Source organism: Phaethon aethereus (genome assembly GCF_964289735.1).
Source record: "Phaethon aethereus genome assembly, chromosome: 1".
NCBI classification, from domain to species: domain Eukaryota; kingdom Metazoa; phylum Chordata; class Aves; order Phaethontiformes; family Phaethontidae; genus Phaethon; species Phaethon aethereus.
The window spans coordinates 178,219,434-178,246,397 of NC_138575.1; the positions used below are offsets into that span (position 1 = coordinate 178,219,434).

At 37.3% G+C, this 26,964-nt stretch overlaps 1 protein-coding gene across 2 annotated transcripts in view; it reads left to right on the plus strand.

Moving 5' to 3' along the window:
• The window catches only part of KLHL1 (kelch like family member 1), a gene marked incomplete at both ends in the record, with an annotated part of 258,931 nt that overhangs the window by 164,189 nt on the left and 67,778 nt on the right, over nucleotides 1–26,964 (plus strand). For both annotated transcript variants that reach the window (XM_082013897.1, XM_082013898.1), the window contains 2 exons: nucleotides 222–434; nucleotides 18,805–18,991. In XM_082013897.1, the coding sequence (XP_081870023.1) occupies nucleotides 222–434; nucleotides 18,805–18,991 (400 nt within the window). The remainder of the gene's footprint in view (nucleotides 1–221; nucleotides 435–18,804; nucleotides 18,992–26,964) is intronic.

The window sequence follows — 26,964 nt, forward strand, 5'->3', positions numbered from 1 at the left end:
ACAATATTACCAAATAATCTTCATATTGTTTTCTGAATATATTCATATATGATTTACAACTGCAGCTGTTAGATTCTAACCATCTTTGACTTGTTTTTCTCATGAGCTGTAAGAGAGCTGGGTATGGCAGATATTGACTAATCCTGCGGGTTTATTAGCTTTAACAGCTGCTTTTGTTTTCTTCCAGTATTGCTGAATCTGAAATACTTTCTTCTTCCCAGGAGAATATAATGGAAGTTATAAGAAACCAAGAATTTTTACTTCTACCTGCTGAAGAACTCCATAAACTTCTTGCTAGTGATGATGTGAATGTTCCTGATGAAGAAACCATTTTCCATGCCTTAATGATGTGGGTGAAGTATGATATGCAGAGGCGATGCAATGACCTAAGTATGCTACTTGCTTATATCAGATTACCACTGCTTCCACCTCAGGTATTTTTAATTATTATTTTTAATAGCAATAGTAACAGTAATCTGTTATTGTGAAAACTCTCGTCAGTTTATAATCTACAACTGTTGAATACTCTGAGTGTTTAAAGGCAAAACTGTTCAGAATTAGAAAAAATAAATGACAGCCCTTCATCCGGAGTGACCTCAATAAACATGAGGATTGAGCCAACAGATACCCGAGAAGTACAGAGTTGTGAAACTGGAGTAACAGCAGATATCATAGCATGCTAAGAAGGACAGGCAGAATAGTAAATATTCTCAGAAAAAAACTGGATTATGACAGATACTGGGCTGAGTATGAGCCAACAGTATGAACGAGGAAGATGGCATATCGGTCTACAGTTGTGGTTTAACCTGAGCCGGCAACTAAACAACACACAGCCACTCGCTCACCCCCTCCAGCCCCAGAGGAATGGGGTGGAGAATCAGAAAAAAAAGGTAAAACTGGTGGCTTGAGATAGACAGTTTAATAGGACAGCAAGGGAAGAGAAAATAATAATAATAATGATAATAATAATAATAATAATAATAGAATATACAAAATAAATGATGCACAATCGCTCACCTCCAGCTGACCGATGACCAGCCAGTTCCCAAGATGTGGTCACCACCCCTCAGCCATCTCCTCCCAGTTAATATACTGACCATGACATCATATGGTAGGGAATATGCCTTTGGTCTCTTTGGGTCAGCTGTCCTGGCTGTGCTCCCTCCCAGCTTCTTGTGCACCTCTCACTGGCAGATCATGGGAAGCTGAAAAGTCGTTGACTTCGTATAAGCACTACTTAACCACAACTGAAACTTCAGTGTGTTATCAACATTATTCTTGTTCTAAATCGAAAACACAGCACTGTACTAGCTACTAGGAAGAAAATTAACTCTATCCCAGCTGAAACCAGCACACAGCTAGAGCAGTGTAAACATGGTAAGACTTTGAAAGTGCACTGAAAACTTTTTTAAAGAAAGTTTTAAAACAGTATTTTCATACTTTCCAGGAATTCATACAAACAAGTTATTTGCTTTTCAATTTAATCTGTACAAAGAACAATCCTGTCAGAAAAATACTGTCAGCAGGCCATATGAACTTATTATTCCCATAATACCTGGTGCTGCTATTCCTGTTCCAGGAAACACCTGGAATATTGTTTCCAATTTTGCACTCTACAATTTGACAGGCATAGGAAGAAGCTGGAGAATGTCCAGTGATAGTCTACTAAGATGATATGTCAGCAAGGAAAGAAGCAGCTGAGGAAGCGGGCTTGTTTAGTCTGGTGAAGAGGAGGCTAAACAATGACTTAATAGCAACTTAAGACTTCTTGAAGGGAAGATCATGGAAACAAATTCTTATTAGGAGCACCATGAAACATAAGAAGGGGCAAATGCCCCATGTTATAGTATGGACAATTCAGGTTGAACATTGGCTGGGGTAGGGGAATCACCTGGAAAACAGTGAACCACTGCAGCAAGTTTTTCAGCAGCTAAGCAATCTTCTTCATTGAAGGTTTTCCTGAATTAGCTAGCCCAGGTGATTACCAAATCCAGTGTTGGCATTAGCCCTGATTTGAGTGAGAGGCTGAACTAGTTGACTGCTGGAGGTCCTTTGGAGCTCCCTTCCTATGAATGCTTCTGTGATTCTGTGATTAAGTTTCAGTTCCCTTTTTTTTTTCAGAGAAGTAAACAGTAATTTTCAGGACATCTGCCTGCCGATGGGAAGCAGTGAATTGATTCCTCTTTTTGCTTTGCTTTATGCATGCAAGTTGTGTTTTCCCCATTAAACTCTTTACCTCAGTCCATGAGTCTTCTCACCTTCCTTTTATTTTCTCCCCATCCCACAGGAGAGGGGAGTGACTGAGAGGCAGTTTGGGTGTTTGGCTGCTAGCCAAGGTCAACCCGTCACAGCCCTTTTTGGCATCCCACATTGGGCACCCAAAAAGGTTTGTTTATGGGGAAAGTCACAACACTGAGAATTGTGAAGTGATGAATAAGGTCTGAATCAGCTGCCACTTAAGTCTTGTTTTTTGATGGAGACTCCTAGATAATTCCATAATTGTACCAGCAATAATATCAGATCATATCAATGTCTAGGAGTTATTTCTACATAGGAAGCCGAGACAATGTTCTCACATGTCTAAATCTCTTCATGTTCATTTGAGCATTCCTACTGTTCCTTAGAGATCAAATCCTGAGCTGAGGGTCCAATGAATGAACAAAGGAGTCACTGATACAGCAAAAGATATCATTGAGCTATTTCTTCTCTGTCTGAATCTGCAAAATTTATTTCCTTCAGACCATGAAAGAAAAAAAGACAGAAATAATGTGACAATGGCAAATACCTTTGGTTGTGAATCCTAGTTGCTGTTCTGGATATTAACATTCCAGAATGACTCGACCAAAATCAAGGAAGAAATCCAAGTTCAAATGTGCTCAAAACTCAAGTAAATATTAATAATGGAATCCTCAAATGATATCCTGAGGTTCCTTTATATTGGGTATATTTGACAGACATCAAACACCAGATCTTGGTCACCCTTACTGCTCAGCTGTTAACACGATCCCTGGCTCTGGTTTGAACCACTGCAGTTAGCTCTCTTGCAGACAAGTATCCTGTAGGAGATTGTAGCTCTAACCCAAATGGTGCTACTCAGTCCTTTCTTGCCATGTTTCCTTTCCCAGTATAAGCACAGCATATGATTCTCTGACACACTTAAGTAGTTAATCTGTGTCAGCTAATATTTTGAAGAATATGGGAAGAAAGATGAAGGTAGGCTAAGCATGACAGGTCACTACATGACCAGGCATTGGTATTGTAATGTCTATGATATACAAAAAATACACCCACTCTGAAAGGGATCAAGAAAAGTATTCTAGGAAGAAGATTACTAGAACAAGAACTATCATAAATCATGATGCCGATATTTACAGTCACTTCATATCACACTGACTTCTCAGAGGGTTGGGTAGGGTTTTTTGTTTTCCTTTCCAATATAAAATGTGCTACAAAGGAAACAGTCAAATATGACAAAGTTAAAGGTTTCTTTGTCAGAAATGTGAGCTGTTTATTTTTCAACATCTATGCTAGCACACAATACTGTGTGTTACTGCAGTCTTTAAAGTGTTTTTTTTTAATCTGCTAAGCACTTAACAAAGGTAACTTAAGCTGTTCACACACCAGCCTCTCTTCTAGCTCTCATTGCGTAGAAAGAGATCATGTTGGTTACTGGTCCCTGCCCTAGTTCTTAATAATAATTTTCTTTATAATTAATATCATACCACTATGGAGATAAATGAAGCTATTGACATGTCAGATAAAAGGAATACAACTATTTTGTTCATTCTGTGAAATGCTGAAAATGGTGAAAAATAGAACCAAGATTAAAAAGGTTACTTTCCTTTTCAGTAGCCTTGTGTAAAATATCAGGTGAATGTATGTATGTGTGTAAGGTTTGTAATGGTCTCATTCTCATCTAGACTCCTTTTCCCATGAAAGGCTGGACCAGATCTTTCAAAGTCACTTCCAACCTGGGCTGTTCTATGATTCTATCGTTCTATGATTCTATCATTCTATGATTCTATGATTCCATGGTGTATAAAGTATCAACTGAAATACTTTAAAAGCAAGATTTCAAACTCTTTTTATGTTCAGAAGCTTCTAATCCCACTACAAATTCTAAATGTATGGTGTGTAAATTTAGCTGCATTCCTCCAATCAATAGAGATTTTACTTCATTTAGGCATCACATGCTTTGCTTACCTCTGCACTGCTAAATTGCTTATAAACTAGTGATCCCCACATTACCAAGCTGAGTTCTGTAGCTCTTTATCCATAGTGTTAAAGAAAATATACCGTATAGCTGAGTAGCAATGTCCACACTCCACAGTACCTGCTTCTGGCTTTCCTTTGGTGTCTCTGTGGCCCTTACACATAAGGATACGCTGATACACTGCCAACAGCACTAATGTCCCTCATTTATGCAACTGAATTGTGTCCACTTTGTTATACATCATGCTCAGGAGAATATCCTGGACACCTTAGCTGAAGTATCACTATATCCCATGTTTACAAACTGAATTAAATCCTAGATTTGCACTGTTTATCACAGATACATCACAAATGTAAACTTGTATCATTGGTATCTCACATCATTGACACTTATCTATAAACTCCTAGAACAGTTGTGTTATGCAATGGAATTAAGTTTGAGGTTATCTTTTAGAAAATTTCTCATAAAACTTCCTTCTTTAGTTTCAAGTCCAACTTTTAGAGAGAGTATGTTTCTTTCTGAACAGCCAGGAGGCAGGTGACCAGCGAGTAGAGTATATGAGAAAAAAAAAAAAAGATAAGCATTTCAAAACTCTTTGTTTCAAAAAGAATTATTTTAGAGTGATACACTTCTGGCAATTCTCTTTATTTTTTGTTCAATTTAATCTGAAAATTAACCCTTATGCATTTGTGCTTGTGTATAATTGAGTATTGCATCATATAAATGTTTGCTATAATGTTAAAATAGTATTTAAAATTGTTTCCAAATTATAATTAAGATATAACAAAGTATGAAGAGAAAATTATTGAGAGGTGGAGGTGAAAATTTACTTTTTATTACCAAAAGGTGAAACTTTTCCTACTATGGTTTATGCTTAAGTATAAATCAAATAAAACACTCTATCAATTTCACTGCACTGGAAGATAACTGAATAGCTCTCTGGAGAGAAGCCAGGTCAAAATTAAAAGTTAATCATTGGACCTTTGAGAAAAAAAGATATAGGTTCTTTATTTTTAAAATAACTAAAAAAGATGAAGTCATAGACTACGAAGATTATTAAGAGATTGGAAAGATTGTACAGAGATCCTCTTCAAATCAAGGCTTAAATTTATTGCCTGAGTTTTTATGATACCTCATTTAACTTTCAAGGTACAGTAATTATATTGGCAATGTAGTCAAACTTGAGTAATAGGATATCAAACAATGTAATTCAAAATTCAATAGAAGAATTTAGGAGAAGCCAATCCGTATTAACATATTAAAAGGAAAGTATCATGAAGCTGAAAATGAAATTATAAAACCTGCAATGTTGCCACAGAACTTTAGTTTAGTTTTGCTCCTTTAATTTGCCTGAAACCATCTGGTAAACTAAAACAGTTTGCATTTCTTCATTCAAGTCAAACTAGAATGACTGGTGGCTTGACCCATACAAGAAATTATTTCAAGTTAGAACAGGTAAGATATAGTTACTTCCTTTCAATAGGTGTTCCAAATATTTTGTGTTGATCTGTACAGAAAACATATCTTAATTTATGTTAATTTTCACTCTTAAAGGATTCAGGGAGAGTAAAAATTTTGTGGAAGCCTTAAACCTTTTTAATGCTGAAATATTTTAAATTATTTACTTGAATTGTTCATTTACAAGCTTATCATAAATATTTTTCCCTGTGATTTTTAATAACATTCTTCACTGAGACCAAATTAACAAACAAGTTAAGAAACAAGCAAAAAAATATTGTTAAGCTGACGTTTTGTCAGTTGTTCAAAAACTCCAAGAAGATACTTTTTGTGGCTGAAAGGTACCCCAGTTGCCCTCCATTTTCAACAGTATTTTTAAATGAAATGTGAATAAAACCATTTTAATCTTTTTAAAACTCAAACAAAATTACTATATGTAAGACAAAGTAAAACCACTAAAAGCAGTTTCAGGATACGTCTTTTTTACATTATATGATAAAAGTATGCATAATCACAGAATGGCTGAGGTTGGAAGGAACCTTGGAAGGTAATCTGATCCAACACCTCTGCTCAAGCAGGGACACCTAGAGCCAGTTGCCAAGGGCCATGTTCAAATAGCTTTTGAATACCTCCAAGGACTGTGACAGGGCCCAGTCAGCATCACAGTATAAAAATGTTTCCTGATGTTCAGACAGAACCTCCTGTGTTTCAGTTGGTGCCTATTGCTTCTGGTCCTCTCTCTGGGCACCACTGAAAAGAGCCTGGCTCCGTCCTCTTTGCACCCTCCCTTCAGTTATTTATATACATTGATGAGATCCCCCTGAGCTTTCTCTTCTCCAGGCTGAACTGTTCCAGCTCTCACCCTTTCCTCATAGGAGAGATGCTCCAGTCCCAGCATCATCTTCATGACCCTTCATTGAATTCTCTGCAGTATGTCCATGTCTCTCTTGTACTGAGGAACATAGAACTGAACACAGCAACCCAGGTTTGGCTGAGTATAGAGGAAAGGATCACCTCACTTGACCTACTGACAATACTTTGCCCAATGCAGCCCAGAAAACTGTTAGCTGCCTTTGCAGCAAGGGCACACTGCTGGCTCCTGTTCTGCCAGCTGCTTTCCAGCTGGATGAACCCAGCATATATGGGTGCATGGATAGATGTACACATGCATATGCACATACATACATACATTTATTTCATTCTTTTGTAGTAGAATGTTCTTGTGAACCTTTTAGTTAGAGGTGAAAATCCATAGTTGTGGAAAGATACACCCATTAAGGTCTGGTTAGAATAGCTAAAGGTGTTCTCACCTACTTCCCTGATGACTATCCTGACCCATCATCTAATTATTACCTTCCCTATGATGTGTGATGTAGTGACTCCCATCCCAACAGCTCAGGGAGAAAAACAGTTTATCTGAATCCTTGCTAGTTCTGTATAGGCAAGAGTCTAATCTCGTCTGTAGTTGAATCTAAAACATTAACTTCTGGCCCTGAAGGTAAAGAGTAAAGAAGAGTTTATGTCACTGAATTCTACTTGTCTTTCTTTCTTCCTTTCCCAAACCAGAATGGTTTCTTCTATGCTTCTATCTCCTATTCCCTGAGTTAAGCTGTATCTGGAAACATCCAATGCAACTCATCAGCATGTTTGAGCCTCTGCCTAGCACAATTTTGTTTACTAGTGATCTAATGGCATTTACTAAGATGAAAAGCTTGTTTTTGCTGATTGTGTGTACACAGTGTATTGTATGTTAATGTTTAGGCTACAGCATAAGCCATGACTGTGTGCAGCTTCTATTGCGCAAAACATTTTTATGGTGTTTCTTAAGAGAGTGTGAGAAGTTGCTAATGACAATTGGGCTGCTGAAGCAATTTGCAAGCAATAGGAGTTAACATATGGTACTGTATGAGGTTTAATAAGGCTAAGTGCAGGGTCCTGCACTTTGGCCACAACAATACCATGCAACGCTACAGGCTTGGGGAGGAGGGGCTGGAGAGCTGCCCGGCGGAAAGGGACCTGGGGGTGCTGGTTGACAGCCGGCTGAACATGAGCCGGCAGTGTGCCCAGGTGGCCGAGAAGGCCAACAGCGTCCTGGCCTGTATCAGAAATAGTGTGGCCAACAGGAGCAGGGAAGTGATCGTGCCCCTGTACTCGGCACTGACGAGGCCGCACCTTGAATCCTGTGTTCAGTTTTGGGCCCCTCACTACAAGAAGGATGTTGAGGTGCTGGAGCGTGTCCAGAGAAGGGCAACGAAGCTGGTGAGGGGTCTGGAGCACAAGTCTTATGAGGAACGGCTGAGGGAACTGGGGTTGTTTAGTCTGGAGAAGAGGAGGCTGAGGGGAGACCTTATCGCTCTCTACAACTACGCGAAAGGGGGTTGTGGCGATGAGGGTGTTGGCCTCTTCTCCCAAGTAACTAGCGTTAGGACAAGAGGAAATGGCCTCAAGTTGCATCAGGGGAGGTTTAGATTGGATATTAGGAAAACTTTCTTCACCGAGAGAGTGGTCAGGCATTGGAACAGGCTGCCCAGGGAGGTGGTGGAGTCGCCATCTCTGGAAGTGTTCAAAAAACGTGTGGATGTGGCGCTTCAGGACATGCTTTAGGGGACATGGTGGCACTGGATTAATGGTTGGACTTGATGATCTTGAAGGTCCTTTCCAACCTAGTGATTCTGTGATTCTCTGATTCTGTGAGTGCCTAGAATAGCATGACTAGTAAAGAATGAGGATGTTATGGTTTAATGTTTCTCAGCAGGGATATGCATGATAAGAAGAGCACAAATATTTACTTGCAGAAATGGTTAAGTTAAAGATAATTTGTACTCCACCAGTATTCTGTGTTTATAAGGGATGTGTCTTGCAACTGCTTGTAATCAAGCAGTTAATCATTGCTTAACTATAAAAACTAAAATATAGCGTAAGTAAAGCATAGATACTATTGCCTTTTTCTCTGCAATGCTTTTAATAATATCACTTTCAGAGGCTTGCAAATCACATCAGTAAGATAACGCATGGTCTTTGAGTATTACGTACACTGTGGCTCAGATCCAGAAAAACTAATATAGGCATCTAAATCAGGTTTCTTGCTGGGGGCCAAAACAATCCAGTCCTTATAAAGCGAAGTGCTTAAATACCCTGCAAGTCACTGGAGAGAAAGTGAACTGATCCACCTGGGTTCTGCTATTACTTACACAGAGATGCTGTAGGCAATCTGTAGGAAATATTAAGCCTCTAAATCCCCTCAGAATGCACACATTATATCTGGCCATACATGACTTTAAAAGTGTATATGAATTTGCATATAATAATCAGGTAAAAACCCTTTAAATCCTCGTTTGGATAATTGATGTTGTGAGGCAAGCTTTTAAATTACTTTCACAGCTCAGCTGGCATTTGACAAAGAGGTATTTCTCTGTACTGCTAAAAACCCGATTAACCAGGCAGTCGTCAGACTGAGGCTCATCGAGTTCTGACCTTTTCAATATATATTGGGCTAGATGAAACAACTGAAGGATCTTTTGCTTAGCAAAAATGGAGGGTATCGCTCTATGTCAGTCAATCTCTAAATTTCTCCTTCAGAGCAGTGTGATTGGTAATATGAAGTGATAACCTTTTTCAGTTTTCTAACGCTCTTCAACATCACTAAAGAAGTGCAGCTGATAAGAATTTACACCTGACTAGAGTTTTAGGTTTTTTAGCGTGGTTCTCACCTACTGCTCTGGGATAAATGCTAAGTATGTGTATATATTCAGTCATCCTCTACAACATTTTGTGAATTATTTCAATAATTTCTAAATGAAGTGGATGCCAAGAGATTATAACTTGGAACTGAAAGGCCTGAAGGTATGATTCAGTTTCTTATTCACCTATGTGTGCAGGACTCTCCACATCAGCTAGATTCCTGACGTCCTACTGTAGGCAATGAAGATCTAGTGCAGTTCCCAGCACATAGGAAGAAACTATGTGCTGATTTGAGAGGTGCCATGGATTATCATGCTGCCTGACTCCCAGGAGATTTTCTGGAAGCTCTATGAAGCTCCCTCATAAATCCAGTGCCATATTTACTGGCCCTGTGTGGATTCTTAAGACTCCATGTGGCACCTAAAATGGTGCTAGATGCCTGGTTTTGTGCAAGAGAATTAAGCAATCACTGTATTTGAATGTTGAGCAGTATCAGAATACTATAAATTTTGGAATGTGAGGAAGTTTGACAATATTTTTAATGTAATTTTTATTTTAACTTCAAGTAAATTGTCGTAGTTTAACAGCAGCTGGCAAGTAAGTACCACACAGCCACTGCCTTGCCCCCTGCAGCAGGGTGAGGGAGAGAAATAGGGAATTTAAAAAAAAAAACATTACTTGACATATAGAAAGTTTAATAGGACAGAAAAGGATGAAAGGAATAATAATATACTAAACAAGTGATGCACAATACAATTGCTCACCACCTGCTGACCGATGCCCAGCCAGTTCCCAAGATGTGGTCACCACCCCTCAGCCATCTCCTCCCAGTTAATATACTGACCATGACATCATATGGTAGGGAATATGCCTTTGGTCTTTTTGGGTCAGCTGTCCTGGCTGTGCTCCCTCCCAGCTTCTTGTGCACCTCCTCACTGGCAGAGCATGGGAAGCCAAAAAGTCGTTGACTTCGTATAAGCACTACTTAGCAACAACTGAAACTTCAGTGTGTTATCAACATTATTCTTGTCCTAAATCGAAAACACAGCACTGTACTAGCTACTAGGAAGAAAATTAACTCTATCCCAGCTGAAACCAGCACACAGCTAGAGCAGCGTAAGCATGGTAAGACTTTGAAAGTGCACTGAAAACTTTTTTAAAGAAAGTTTTAAAACAGTATTTTCATACTTTCCAGGAATTCATACAAACAAGTTATTTGCTTTTCACTTTAATCTGTACAAAGAACAATCCTGACCTTACATTTCAGAAGCCTCTATTCTTTTCTGGTAGCTGCATTACTATGATCATCAGCAATAACCAGCTGTAACAGATCTATGTTATGTACATGGAAGAAGATACATAAAAGGATGATGATGGTTTATGAAATATATCTCTTGAAAACCATTCAATATGCAAACTTTAGGTCATTCGTTCTTCTGATTTTTGTTTCATATGGTAATGTGTTTCAAGTTTGTCAAGTGACTTCAGATACATTTTGGAACAAGAAAGAGACTCATGGGCTTTGTTAAGCAAAATGTGTCATAAAAATCCACATTTCATTTATTCACCGTTCATTTAAAGGATTTTAAGCTTTCTGTCCTTCTGTTATGATTATTAATTCTATTAAGATAAGGCTAATCCTATTTTCCACATAACATTGGCATGTCAGTGTCTCAGAGCACAGGACTTTAGGGTTTTTTAGAAGGAGAATGTATCTAGACACGGGGATAATTTTTAGACAACTGGAAGTTTCTTTCTGTCCATGATAAAATTTACGTGTTTGGGTATGAAATTTGATACTACTCAGGTTATTGATTAATTATGTGCTGTTAAGGAGTGTTTAAGATTCTAAGTCACAATAAATAGACATGGGCAGATTGAGACCACATAAAGCATAATTTTGAATGATGCTGTGCCGCAACTGCTGCTTTTGGTAGCAACTATCACTTGGAAAAAAGAAGATAAAAACTTTTGCATGTGCTTAATACCATACTTTAGCATGCAGGGAATACTTTCTCAATTTGTTCAGTTTTATAGCCCTGACACCTGTTCTGGAGGAAATATCAAAGTTTTTCTTTTTAATGGTAGGAATCCTGCAGTCTTTCTTCAGCTCCCCTTTTGGCTTATTACAGTGTCTGAGGCACATATCAAGGTGGTGGAATTTGTGGTTTAGTTCTCGCTGACTGAGTGAATATTGTCACATCTCACACTTTTCACAGGGCAGGAAGCTCTACCTAAATAACCAGGGTGTGTTCTGTGCCTCTTCAGAAGGATGAGTGTATAATGAAAATTGTGGTGAGGCAGTTCTCTGGCTCTTCCATTTTCTTGTAGCCTCTTCTAAAAGTGGGATGCAGGAGAGAGGGAGGTGATTATTTCCTTCCCAGGAAGTTGGCATCCTCTTTTTCCCTAGTAGTGTCTGAATTTCATGCCACGCCACATGTCCAACAAGGGAGAATGGGCCCTGTCTCATCTCTCAGATGATCATTTATGTAGAATATGTGAGATTTAACTTAATATAATTCAAGTAAAGTAAAATCATAGCTGCACATAAATGGCATAAAAGAGGGGTTAGGGGACATCTGTCAGGGAGCAGCAAACGTAGAGATGCTCCCCAAAGAAGGAAGGTGTCAGCCCAGGGTGACAGCAAGGCAGGCAGCAATAACTGCGCAGTCCCATGGTGCATTCTCTGTCAGTCACTTTTCACTTCAGATCTCAGATTGAATGTGCTTCACTGAGTTGAAGCATGCCTGCTCTCTGCACCATTGTGTTGAAAGTAATTTAGACGTACAGCTGAAAAAGGACTTGGTGGGGGTTTTAACTGGGAAAAATGGGAAGCATGATGACATGAAGTTGCTAAAACTTCTCAGGATATTGCTGGTCTGAGAAGTTCTTGCAATGTTCTAAAGCCAGTATATAGTAATATGTATATTCAGTATATGACTATGCTGGAGTAGCACTGACATAGGTCTTCTGAGAAGCGACAGCTCTGTGAGTTTCCACGTGTTACAAACCCCAGAAATCTTCCTTTAATGTTAGATGCAATTCTGTCTTAATGAAGTATGTCATAGTCATGAAATAGGAAGCTGAACATAATACAGTTTCCACGTAAACATCCTTATTAACTGAATTTCCTGACCAAGTGCATCCTGATTTAATAAATATGTTTATTATTTTGATGTAATAAGGAAAGATAACTACAGAGCATAAAAACATTGAAGCAGATGATTGAAACTTAGACAACATGAAACAGCTAGTTTTATATGACTTTTGTTTTCTGAACAGTAGCTTTAATTTCAATTTTTTTTTTTCTTCACTCATTAGGAGTCCCATTAGGATATTCAGAAATACACTGTTTATCACAAGTCAGTCCATGTGCTAAAATAAGTTGGTAGGAGGGAGGAATGAATATTTTTCTCAAAATTATTTTCCCATATCATCACAGTTGGGACAAGGCCTTGGGATCATATGAATTACCCCATAAGATTTTTTTTTCTTTTTTGCTTTTACTCTAACATTTTTAGTTTTTTGGTTTTTTTTTAACAGAAAAGGTTTTTATGATTTGACCATTGAGTAAATGTTGTGGTGTTTTGGAGGGGGGGCGGAAATAAGCACAAGTTTCTGTCTACTTTTATTTAGAATTATTTATTTTTTTCATTTCTGGGAAAATATTGTTTCTCTCTTACTGAATTTCTGTGGTCGTAGGAATAAGGTCTTGGAGTATATAGACCAGTAGAAACTAGTTAGTTTAAAAGATACGTATATGCTAGGGAGATGCCAGAATGAGAGTTTGTGACAAATTTAGTAAAGCAGCAGCTTTAATTTCAAATTTTTTCTGTAACATATGTCTGAGACTAAATTCATATTACAGATCTCAATATTTTTATTGTTTTTCCAGTCATTTATTATTCTGCTCCTGTTGATTCAAAGATGTTTTGATAGTTTCTTAATATAATAATCATGCACATTTATACAAATCAATATGATAGATCCTGTTGTTTTATTGGAAGATAATAGTAAATATAGTTTTGGAAAACAAATATATGGAGGGATTTCTATGCCTCATTTTAAAGATAAAATGAGAGAAGTGCTTGTCCCACCAGACACAGAAAGCTGATACGACAGTTTTCAAAAACTTAATCTGCCTAAATGAAAGAAAGCATATAAGTCATTCATTATTGGTGGGGAGAAAAAACTCATCCCTTCACTTGTTATCACATGAATCCAGATTTGGCACACTGACAGTAATTTATTGAGATCCTGAAAGATATTTGAAGTCCCCAGAATATATCGATACATACATTTTCAGCCCTTGGTATTTTATTTGTCTTTTCCTTCCATACATTTATTTTTACTTTCATGTTTGTGGGATTATTAGTGGTTGATGCTTAATTTGTCTTGTTGGAGAGGGTCCAGAGGGATGGAACACCTCTCCTATGAAGAAAAGCTGAGAGAGTTGGGATTGTTCAACCTGAAGAAGAGAAGGCTCCAGGGGGACCTTGCTGCAGCCTTGCAGTACTTCAAGGGGGCTTATAAGAAAGATGGGGAGAGACTTCTTAGCAGGGCCTGTTGCAATAGGGCAAGGGGTAATGGTTTTAAACTAAAAGAGGGTAGATTTTTACTAGATAGAAGGAAGAAATTTTTGACAATGAGGGTGGTGAAACACTGGCATGGGTTGCCCAGAGAGGTGGTAGATGCCCCATCCCTGGAAACATTCAAGGTCAGGTTGGACGGGGCTCTGAACAACCTGCTCTAGTTGAAGATGTCCCTGCTGCTTGCCGGGGGGTTGCACTAGATGACCTTTAAAGGTCCCTTCCATGATTCTAAACACATGCAAGATAGCTAAGGCCATGACCATCTTTGGTGGCGTTCTTAAAGACTTGAAATTAAGTCAGATCTGTTAAAGGACTGACAAGTATTTCCAGAGAACTCTAACAAGACTGGGAAAGATGTAAATGTTTTGGTAACTGAAAAGAGAAGGGATAGAGGGATCATATCAACTTCAATTGGAATAAAGATCCAAAATTGCACAAAGAAATTCTGACAAAGAATGTTCTTAAGAGACTTGCACAGAGAATATGCTATGATCTTACATCTTTAACGTCCACAAGCTATGGTTCCTGGGTGTGGTGTTTCAAGCCAGAATGCACCATTTTGATTATAATTTTGCCTCTCTGACGGAAGAATTTAAATCAGTAATTCCGAGAATATATGAATACATATCCTCTATGTACTTCACTCAGCAGAACAGGCAAAACATCATTTAATGGCTCTGCAAATAGAGGTATTTTGCCCACCATCTTTTCTGACAACACAGGAAAAGACCATTTACTTAGTCTTGATTTAGCCCCAGCTACTGTCATGGTTTAACCGCAGCCAGCAACTAAGCACCATGCTGCCACTCGCTCACTCCCCCATGGTGGGACGGGGGAGAGAATCGGAAGGGTAAAAGTAAGAAAACTCGTGGTTTGAGATAAAGACAGTTTAACAGGTAAAGCAAAAGCCACGCACGCAAGCAGAGCAAAACAAGGAATTAATTCACTACTCCTTATTGGCAGGCAGGTGTTCAGCCATCTCCAGGGAAGCAGGGCTCTATCATGCGCAAAGGTTTCTTGGGAAGACAAGATGCTGTAACTCCAAATGTCCCCTCTCCTCTTCCTTTTTCTTCACCCCAGCTTTATATACTGAGCATGTCATATGGTAGGGAATATCTCTTTGGCCAGCCTGGGTCAGCTGTCCTGGCTGCCTCCCAGCTTCCTGTGCACCCCTAACCTTCTCACTGTCAGGTCAGCATGAGAAGCTGGACAGTTCTTGACTACTTAGCAATAAGTGAAAACATCAACACATTATTAATATTGTTTCATCCCAAATCCAAAACACAGCTTCACACTAGCTTCTATGAAGAAAATCAACTCTATCCCAGCTGAAACCAGGACAGCTACCAAAGAGATGGCCTGAAAAACCTTCCAACCCAAAGATTCTATGATTCTATGATCTTCAAACATTTATATAAAGCTATTAACCTGGACCACGTTCAGTGATGTTTTCTGAAAATATTATCATCAAGAACATAACCGTCTTTGGTTTCACATTTTCATTATTTTAACTTTCTTGTATCTTATGTGGTAAAACACCACCATCGTTTTTAGTCCCTAGGTTTAGTGACCAAAATAAATGTTTTATATTTGGTTTAGTCTTTGTAATTGTACATTTGTGATATAGGATATATTCATTATAGCTTTACTGTCACATCCTGATAAGGAGAATACATGATTATTAGGATTACTACATAAGATATTGTAAATTTATTATTTATGCAGTCCTTGTGCAAACTAATAAATCCCATGGTTTCCTCTGTGTTACTTGTTTCCTCTGCAAGCTTACTATTTGCTATCAAACTAGAGGCTTTGTGTGTTTTGCTAGCTTTCCTATGCTAAATTATCACATTTTTGTCTTATTCCTTCTCCTTGAACTCAGCTCAATTACTTTGTGGTAAAGACTTTTTGTACCTTTCTGTATCTCCTTCTACTTTCTCACTCTCTCTTCCTTTTTTACTATTCCGGACCTGTTTTTTTCTTTCACGATATCAGTATATGGGTATTTTATCATACCTGTTATCCAGCAAGACAAGCAGAGCCAAACATGATGTCTACATGACATGTCTTCATCACATGATGAAATGTGGCAGAGGTTTTTAGTGCACAACAGACATTTTAGAACCATGAATTTTGTTAACTAGAGGCTAATGTTTTAATAAAGTATATGGGATTTCATCCATTTTTGCCTTGAACTTCATTGAACATCAGTGTGACTCAAACTATGCACAAGTTTTCTCACTCATGATTAACCCATGGAGGACAGCTCATAGCCCTGCTAGTTCAGGCATCTAGCTTTAATTAAATAAAAAATAATAATTACAAAAATCTTTAAATCATTCAGTTAAAATATGTGGATTTTTTGTTAGAACAGAAAATAATGAAATACCTGTCTTCCACTGCAATGCACAGACACCTCAACTTAAAGAGTTTCCTCTGCAATTTAATAGTAGACTCAAACTTTCCAGTTATACTAACTTCCCCATTGACTACAAGTACGCAGGTTAGAGACTAACGACAAATGAAATCCTCCTTCATTCTAAAGAGTCCATGATTATTAATAGCACAAATCTTATTACTGTTATAGTGATCTTTCTGCATTTCCACATAGCTTTTGTGCATATATTAAAGGGGATATTCTAATTTGCAAGGCACAAGATGTAAGTAGTATTTAACCCACTCAGAATTCCTAACAACTTAATTTCTACAGTTTTTATGTCTATAAGTTGAACATAGTGCACCTGGAGGACAAACAATAATAATAAATACATAACAATTATTTTTTTAAAAAAAACAACCTTTAACTAAGCTAAGGTTCCTCAGTCTAGAAAAGAGTCAACTAATGGAGAAATGACTGAAGTCCAGAATGTTGTAAGGAACCTGGTATGGCAGGGGTCAGTTATTAATTTTGACTTTCAATACAAGAATTAAGGGACACTGAATGGAAGAAATGAATGAAACAAATTGAGTAAAAACAAATGAAGCAACAGAAGCTGGGTTCAAAACAAATAGAAGGAGGTAAACCTTCATATACAGTTAGTGATAGGTCAAATTTGTTGTAAAAGCATATTGTAGATTTAAAAATTAACGTGAGTTCAAAGGAAGATTGAACTAGTTCATAAGGTCCCTGAGAATTAAAAAATGTATGGAAAAGACATCCACCTCAGAACATCCTTGATATGAAAGTTGGATATTGGGGGAATATTAAGGATAATTAGTATATATTTGAAAACAGTCTTATAGCTTGCTACCTAGACGTTGACTTATGACGACAGTTGGAGACATATTTTGTCAGGCTAGATGAACCTCCTTATTCACTTCTTTTAATAAGCAGGTCTATTGTCTTTTAAGTCATCAGCCATGTAAAATAAGAGTTCTGGATCACCAGTTGAGATACTGCAGTGTATAATGCCTTTTTTTGGACCTGAATAGATTCATTTCATGACTGACACCTAAAATCAGAAGCAGGAGTCTGCTGTTTACATGTACAATTTATTAACATTTTAGATGTCTCAGAAGACATATATTATCTGCAAAAGGTTGACAGACTGACAAAGGACATTCATGCATTCTTCAGCAGCCATTGAAGATGAAATAGCCAAGAGTCTTTAAAAGGAATCTAGCTGCCTGTGTTTAGGCAACTGCAAATGCAGTTTGCATATGTTTGCATATATGTGTCTGTGAAGGAGGTAACTCCTCATAAACTCTGGGAACTAAATTCTCTTGCTTCCTGCCCTCCAGCTGTTTCTCTAAAAATGATTGGGTCTCCCAGATAGATGTTATCTGAGATCTAGAAGTCTACCAGAGTGTACAGACATGGTGCCATATGCAACTAAAACTTGCTCAAATTTGATACAGTGGCCAGAATATAGGGAGGTAATACTCACTTGCCTAAACATAAACATCAACAGTTTGATTGGCTTCTGATGTCTTAGGGTATCTGAGACATCTGCATGAGTCTAGCAGGTATGACACAAAATCTGCATAATAGTTGTACTCTTCCGGACTGACATCAGTGAGATCGCAGAATCACAGAATTGTTCAGGTGGGAGTAGACCTCAGGAGGTCTCTAGTCCAACCGGGTTGCTTAGTCCAATGGCATCTTGAAAACTTAGAGACTGATTTACAGCATCTCAAAAGCCAGTAGATATGTACATATAAGCAAGTGAATGCAATACTTAACATTTACAACTTGTAGCCTTCTTCCTTGAGAATGAGCATCTGTTTTGGTAAGTACTGATTACAGCTTTTATGCAAATTGCAAAGATAGTTACATTATCTGGATCCTTAATGTTGCCTTAAAAATTCTTAACAAGCAATAGATTCAAAACTTGCATAAACAAGTTCTGTTGGTTTTCTTTGGGGGTTTTTTTGTTCCTGTTGTTGGGATTTTTTTGTTCCTGTTGTTGGGATTTTTTTGTTTTGTTTCAGATTTAGAAATAAGAGATGTTCCTGGAAAGTATAACATGAAATACTGTAGAATCTTGTTATGTTATGTGACTGTGCCTTCAAGATTCTTGCAAAGAGGGGCCTTCGGGATCCTTTCACTGTTACGTTGGAAACTTATTAAACTTATTAAAGTTAAGTCATCCTGTAGCCTATGAGAGAATACTTAATTTTCTTGAATGTCTTCAGTAGTGCAATCGTAGTCTTTAGGGATGGTGAAACAGTGAATCTAACTTTAAAAATTAACTAATTATTTACTTTCCTGTCCCTCCTCTAACAAAAATAGCCCTACAAACCCCTGTATTCTACAATGAAGTGATATAGTTATGACATCCGTTTTGTGATCTCTCATTGCATGGTATTGTTTTTCTAGGAATTTCTAGCATTTTTGATTCATGATCATGTCATTCACAGATATTGGCTGACCTAGAAAACCATGTGCTTTTTAAGGATGACCTAGAATGCCAGAAGCTTATTCTGGAAGCCATGAAATACCATCTTTTACCAGAGAGAAGAACTCTCATGCAGAGTCCGAGAACTAAGCCTAGAAAATCTACAGTTGGGACACTTTATGCTGTTGGAGGAATGGATAACAACAAAGGTATGAAAGGATATTTGTTACTTTATAAATAAAGTTTTATTTTGCATTTTCTTTATTAGAAAATAGTGAAAATTTCTATTCCAAGACTGCCATGAGGGTGTCTAAATCAATCAAGAAATGCTGCCAAGACTTTTGGTCAAATGAAAATCTACTGTATTTAAGGAAGAATACAACACTGGAAAGAAACTGATTTTTGAGTTCATCCTTTGTTCAAAATTATTTCCAGAAAGAATTTTAACAGAAAATCTAGAGTGAGATTAATTTACCTTGTTTTTAGCTTTCTAGAAATTATGTTTCATTTATAATTCAGTAAAATATTCACACACCTTTTCTATCAATGTAAAAAGGCAGTTTAATATGCAGTGTATTCCATCCTTAAGTAGTTGTCTGAAATATAATGGTTGATTCATGTTCTTCCAATGCAAAAAAATTATCAATCACCTAGAGAAAAAAACTAGACAATGAGTATAAACTACTTTGTTGGCAGTTAAAGGAAGGTGAAATTATCCCCATCCTACTGTGAAGATAGGAAGGAAAATTTAAAAAAAAAATTTGGTTGTTATTTATTGGGAATAAGAATTATGATGATGTGCTTTTATTTCTGATAAGTCTAATCCACTGATTTCTTGAATGGAATGAAATAAACTATTTGAACTAAGAGCTAGCGGTGTTATAATCCTATATACTCAGAAAGGTTTATATTATTATTTTTTCTTGAAATTCACTAACAATTCCACAGTATCTTACATTTTCATGTCAATATTTAGAGTGAAGAATATGCCTTCAGAAACATTAGTTCTAGTATAAAATAAACTGTACTTATAAAAAGGTATAATATAAAACTAGCCCTTCAGTATTTTACAACTCTTTTTCTAGGTGTAGCCATTGCAGTTGTTTTACTAAACAGCTGTGGCAATATCATCTGTAAAAGGATGTTGCATGTTTCTCCCATAAAGTTACACCAATGAGAAAGATGTATGACATCCGTGCTTGTGTAAAAAAAATGTTGAGAGAATAGAAAAATGTTGAGAAAAGAACCAATACATATATTTTCTTATTACAGCTGCAGATGATTTTTGTCCTTTTAACATTTATAGATGTTTGTGTAGCTAAATGTTAAGCATGGATTTGCATAGAACATTGCCTTTGGATCATAAAATACCTGAAATACAAATTTTCTCTTACTTAGGACAAGTGGTGAGAACACTTTAAGTATTCAGGTAGTGGAAATGACCATAAACTCAGTTTAGGTGCAGCTATATTTGTTCCAGGTTACTATACAGATCTGTTCCTGGTTCATATAGCAAATAAAATACAGAAATATTTATGAAAACAGCACAGAGTGTAGCACCACTTGCAGCATCAACACGCAGCCTATTTTCCAGATTCAAGTCAGGCAGAAGCAGTTTATTTCTGTAGCAGCAGGAGAGGATGCAGCATGACAGAGGTTCAGCCCTCTGTCTATACAAACTCTGACCGAAAACTAAAGTACCAGGGCTTATATACATTTACAGCACATAAAAACTGCTTTGAGATGGGACCTGGTAGGTAGTACAGCATCTGCATAGGAGACTTTGTTACAGCCAAGGTAACGTGTGTTCCTGATAACTCAGGATCTGCAGCCATGCACGAAATATGAAACAATTACATATAAGAACTAGATGAGCTAAGCAAATTAGCAGTTTATTAGCCAGCATATATAACAGTGGGTAAGTGGTAGTATTATGAAAGTATTTAAAGGTTATGTGGCCCATCACATAAAAAGTAGCCTAGCATGCTAAATCAAATTTGTTTTGAAATCTCTTCTACAGTTATATTCTTTTTCATAAAAAAGAGGTGATAATTAAACTCCAGCAACCAGTGATTGGAATTATGCCTGTCATGAAAAGTTAATGCATCACAGTACTAACTGTATAGAATTAAAAGGAACAAATTTAGATAATTTTGTAATTTTAATTTCCTAAATGTACAATACCTCATTTAAAACTCTCTTTCCATACATCTTTGCTTATTTATTCATTTAATTTGAAAGGCACATATAAGAAACAGATTTTCTCTGTAAGTTTACATTAATAGAACGAGATGTATTAATAGATTAGAGTTATATGCTTCTGACAATGTTCCATTCACCTTACCCATCTATATTGTCACACTGACTTCCATATTCCGATTAGCAGGATTTAATCATCTAGTAGTATAGAAAGCTGTCTAGATGCACATATAAAGGAGGATGCTATACTGAAATAAATGAGTAAATACAAGAAGTGGACATACACCAATTTGTAAGAATGGTAAAACACTGACTTCTTGCAGCCTTCTCGGAATCCCAAATGCAGAACAAAAGCCATGTGATAGAACATGATATATATGGTCTATGTTAGATAGTGCTATAAATAATTACGATTAGGAAAATATGCTTGCACAGCAAGAGCAGATTGGTATAAATAATTGAGCAGTGCTATATTGATGGCAGAATACTGATTGATCTCTCATGAGGTGTTCTAACTTGTCTCACTACCTAACAGGTAGAATAATAAGGAATAAAGAGAAACAGCAGAAAAAGAAAACTAAAGAAAACAAAGTGTCAGGGTAACCATGATACAAAAAAACTGGTATATATCATTTGTGGAGTAGCCTTAGATTAGTTCATTAAAGTCCTAGATTAGTTCATTATTTACTGAATCACAGTCTTTAAGTAAATACAAAGGAAAAAGCAATGAAAAATACACGAGCAAGAAACTCTTCCATAAAAATATGACAGGTCATTAACAAAAAAAGGGAACAGTGGATTTACTGAAACACTGATATTAAATATCTGGTTTTCGTTAATCTACTGATTAGATATAAAACCTATGACAAAAATTGCTCTGATTGTAAATAGGTGAGGTGCATCAGCAGTCTATATCAAGCAATATTAAAAATCCTTTCATTATTATTTAGATATTTTTTAGAAAGATATTTGATATCACCACAGATATATTAAAAGATTAATCTTTTGAAATGTGAAATTGTGAGGTCTCCAGAGATTGTTCCTTAAACTCCATATTTTGCCTTTTCTTTAATGGTTTTCAATCATTTGTAATAATCCTTTTTTCTTTAAAAATATTGTTTGTTAAATGTGGTTAATTACTTCTGTATCATTATTTCACAGGAATGGCATCTAACGTGACTACATGAATTTAATCTTTTGCGCTAGTGAACTTCGAAGTCTTTGTTTTTCTGGGACTTTTTTTAGTTTCTAGCAAGATATTTCTTAAAGCACACTTCACTTAAACCTTATTTACTTTAATTTTTTATTTTTCATTCACTTATAGGCATACTTTTTAAATACAAGAAGAAATATTGGGCAACTTATTATAAATACTGTAAATCAAGGCAGAAATAGGGAAAGATAATGTTTTTCCTCTTAGGTAATTCTTACTTTCTAAGATATATGTCTGAGATGTCTATAACTTAAAAATCTATCTATCTATCTATCTATCTATCTCTTCCATCTTCAGTTTAATGGGAATTTGTTAAAAAAAAAAAGCGCAAAATCCATCAAGATTTTTTCTTGGCATTTTGCAAGTTGTAGAAATTACTACAAACCACTTTGTCTTCATATATATAAAACATTTTACAGCATTCATTAGGTATTCATTTGATATACATAACTATCTTGACAAAACATCTTTTCATCTTACTTGCATTTTTCATTCAAAATGTACAATGTACAGTAACAGTTTAATTTTCAGAATGTGAGTGCTTGTAGTCCTTGTATTTGTGTAATACACAAACAGCAAAACCTACTTAAGAAGGCAAAGTATATTCTTTTTAAAAAAAAGAAAAAAGTTCTAATGTGTTTATTGCAGAATATTTCTCCCTGGTGTGCCTTTTGAAAACATTTATATAAATATGCATGTTTTGTAAGTATACATAGATGTATGTGTATATATACTCATGCATATAAGTAATATGAATTGCTGAGGTGTTCTCTTGAAAGTTTGAGGCTGTAGGATGGTAAAATACCCCACTCTATCTGTTGTGCTTAAGCTATTCCTTAATCCAACATGCAAATTAATTCATGTCAGGGTTTCCTGCATTTAATGATAGATTGTCTTCATAATATATTTTTGTTATGCCTTTTTTTTTTAAATAACAACTTGGTACATTTTCTTATTCCTATTCAGGTATTAGAATACAAGTAGAATAATCTCTTGCTTACAAACTGTTAAGGACAGTTAGGAATGGCCAATGGATCCAGCTGCCCCAGCCCAGGACCCTCCTGCCCCACTACTGGAGCCCAGCATGGTGCCCCCGGGGACCTGGGGTCTCTGCTCAGGCTGAGGGATGCATTTGCCACTTTCCCATTAGCAGGTTCAACCACTAGCAAAATTAAGCTTGGGCTGGCAGAGGCAGAAGGTCACAAACACAGCACACACACCACACTTCCCAGGTTCACAAGCACACACACATTTGCAGATCCCCCAAACACCGGCACAGCCCTTCTGCCTTCCTCACTCACACTGGTCCCCCCCATAGCTGGTTTTTGGGATGCAGCCCCGGTGGCTGGAGGTTAATGACCCACTGGTTCCAGTAGCTGATATCACAGACCAGGGACATCCACAGCCGTGGTCTGACTCCAAGGAGCAGCCGGTGCAAAGCAGGAACATAAACATGCTGTTATTACTCATGAAATAAGTAGATGTTCACAAAAGATGAACTGCGAAGTGAGAAATGGACTGTCCCTTTTGCAATCCTACTCTTTTTACTGATGTCATATAGCTGTCCTCACCAGTCCTTTGTATGAGTTTCTTCTGTCTTTAGTGCTAGATTTTTTTTTAACCTATATGTTTTCCATGAGGACATTTGTTATATTAAATTAAAGAATCATGTAGTCACAGCCTTAAAATACCTCAGGAGGATGATAAACCAAAATAAATTATGCCTCTGACATTCCAAGCAGCTGTCTGCCTACCACTTTTATTCAGATATCTACAGCTGTTCTCCTAAAACTTGCCTGCTCTATTTAAGTAACAGTTCTGTCTCAGCCATGCAATTCCAGTGTTTTCAAATATCACGAGTGACTTTACTGAGATAGATGATTGTAATGTGATGTTTACTCAGCTCCATGTAATATATTTTAGTATTCTTTCTTATACATTCCAGAGTCCATTTTTTCAGAAAGAATAAACATTAAAAAAAAAAAAAAAACACATAAAAATATGTTGATATAATTCAGTGTTTTCCCACCCATTCTCTAGATAGCAATAGGAAACAATTATAGCACAATTTACCTTAATTGTAAAGTCCTCTAATAAAAAAGTAATATTCCATTAGCTTTGGATCAACACTGTGTACCAATGATCACTTCTGTTTTCCTTTTTTTACCTTTTTTGGAAGATCCAACAGGAAAAGAATAATGGAATATATAAACAAGAACAACAACAACAAAGTATCTCTCATCAGAGTCATCAAACTAGAATAGTAATAAGGTTGTCATCATGGTGGGTTTTCCTGAGAAAATTAGAATACCAAAGTAAGAGGTAGGCAGGCTGTGCAGAATGAATAACTGAATTTTTCAGTCTCTATATTGCAAATGTGCATCAAAACTTACTTTTCCCTTTAGATTGCTTAAATGTAACAGAAGTTACCTGTTTGTAAAAAAAAAAAAATAAATCCACTACTGGCTCCTTAAAACAAAAACAAGACAACAAGACAACTGGTTTTAGGAGACTTAGTTTATCTATTGCAGAAATTAATATTTTCAGTCAGTTTAATATATTCCAAGAGTTTATCATTAGATATATGTTTGAAAAACTGCAAAGAGAGTATATTTAGTTTGATTCACACAATAATAAACTGCAATAGAAATGTACTGTTTAAATTCCTAGAGAAATATATACATGTTATATTTAGCTGGCAACACAACATTCTGGAGAGAGAAATCATAATTTATTAAATAACATTAAATAACCTCATGAAGTTGTACATGGGGAAGTGCAAAGTCCTGCACCTGGAGAGGAATGGCCCCACGCACCAGTATGTGCTGAGGGTCAACCAGCTGGAAAGCAGCATGGCAGAAAAGGATCTGGGGTCCTTTTGCCCCCTATACCAAAGACCTGCATAACAATTGTTCAGATATATGGAAATGCCCAAACTGCACATGCAGATGTGGTCCCTGGTAGCAGGCCTAGGGAGCAGAGGAAGTTGTAGAGAGCAGCCACCCTCTCCATCCCACTGTCTGCTACATGGCAGACCTTGCCTGGTGAATTTTAAAGCATCTACTGCATTTGCAGAGGGAGACATGAGGGGATTATTTTTCTCTGTTTTCATTTGCTTTTGGTTTCTCTTGAAGGCACTGAGAAGCATTTGCCTTGATACTCACTGTAGAGGCATTCCCAGTGGATTTTCCCCACGGCACGTGGAAGCCTGTGAGGTGACTACCTCTCTGTTAACACAATTCAATGCATCTCTTTGGTGGCTGGGGCTAAATCAAGACTAAATAAATGGTCTTTTCCTGTGTAGTTTTCAGGAAAAATGTTGGGCAAAATACCCCTATTTGCAGAGCCATTGGGTGATGTTTTGCCTGTTCTACTGAGTGAAGTACATAGAGGACATGTATTTGCATATTCTTGGAATTACTGACTTAAATTCTGCTATCAGAGAGTCAAAATAATAATGATGCATTCTGGCTTGAAACACCACACTCAGGACCCATAACTAGTGGACATTAGAGATGTAAGATCACAGAATATTCTCTGTGCAAGGCTTTTAAGATCATTCTTTATCACAGAATCATTAAGGTTGGAAAAGACCTTTAAGATCAAGTCCAACCATCAATTCAACACCACCATGCCCACTAAACCATGTCCTAAAGTGCCATGTCTACATGTTTTTTGAACACCACCAGTGATGGGGACTCGAGCATGGCCCTGGGCAACCTGTTCCAATGTTTGGCCACTCTCTCAGGAAAGAAATTTTTCTTAATATCTAGTCTTAACCTCCCCTGGCGCAGCTTGAGGCCATTTCCTCTCATTCTGTCACTAGTTACTTGGCAGAAGAGACCAACACCCTCGTCGCCACAACTCCCTTTCAGGCAGTTGTAGAGAGTGAAAATGTGACCCCTCAGCCTCCTCTTATCCAGGCTAAACAATCCCAGGTCCCTCAGCCGCTCCTCATAAGACTTGTGCTCTAGACGCTTCACCAGCTTCGTTGCCCTTCTCTGGACACGCCTGAGCACCTCAGCATTCTTCTTGTAGTGAGGGGTCCAAAACTGAACACAAGATTCAAGGTGCAGCCTCACCAGTGCCGAGTACAGGGGCACAATCATTTCCCTACTCCTGCTGGCCACACTATTTCTGATACAGAAATACATTCTTTGTGTGGTTTTGCATCTTTATTCCAATTAAGTTGAAATGATCCCTCTATCCCTTCTCTTTTCAGTCACCAAAACACTTAAATCTCTTCCAGTCTGGTCAGATCTCACTAGAAATTCTTGTCAGTCCTTTAACAGATCTGACTTAATTTCCAGTCTTTAAGAAACCCCACAAAGATGGTCATGGCCTTAGCTATCTTGCATGCATTTCATTACCTATTATAGAGAGGTTTGCACGGGTCACTAGATACCTTTAGGATGAGCATTAGTACTGATTCAGGCATGCAGTTCTCATGGGATATTTAGAGGTATTTAACTGCATTTTTGGAGAACTGTTTATGTGTATCCCATATACTTCCAACCAAAGCAGGGTTCACCAGCTCTGGCCAACCTCCTTTTTGTCCCTCTGAATTGTGTTCATGTGCCAAGAGCTGCAAGCCATCCACTGTATCAGACAGTTCAGGTGAATAGAAGCTACAAAGGTGATTCAGCCCTTAAAGATGGAAGAGTCAGGACCTTCCCAAGGATCCCTGTGCACTGGTAAATTAAGGGCATGGGTTTGAGCACTGACAAGTAGGTGACTCTGCTTGAGTTAGTAATTGGACAAGATGACCTC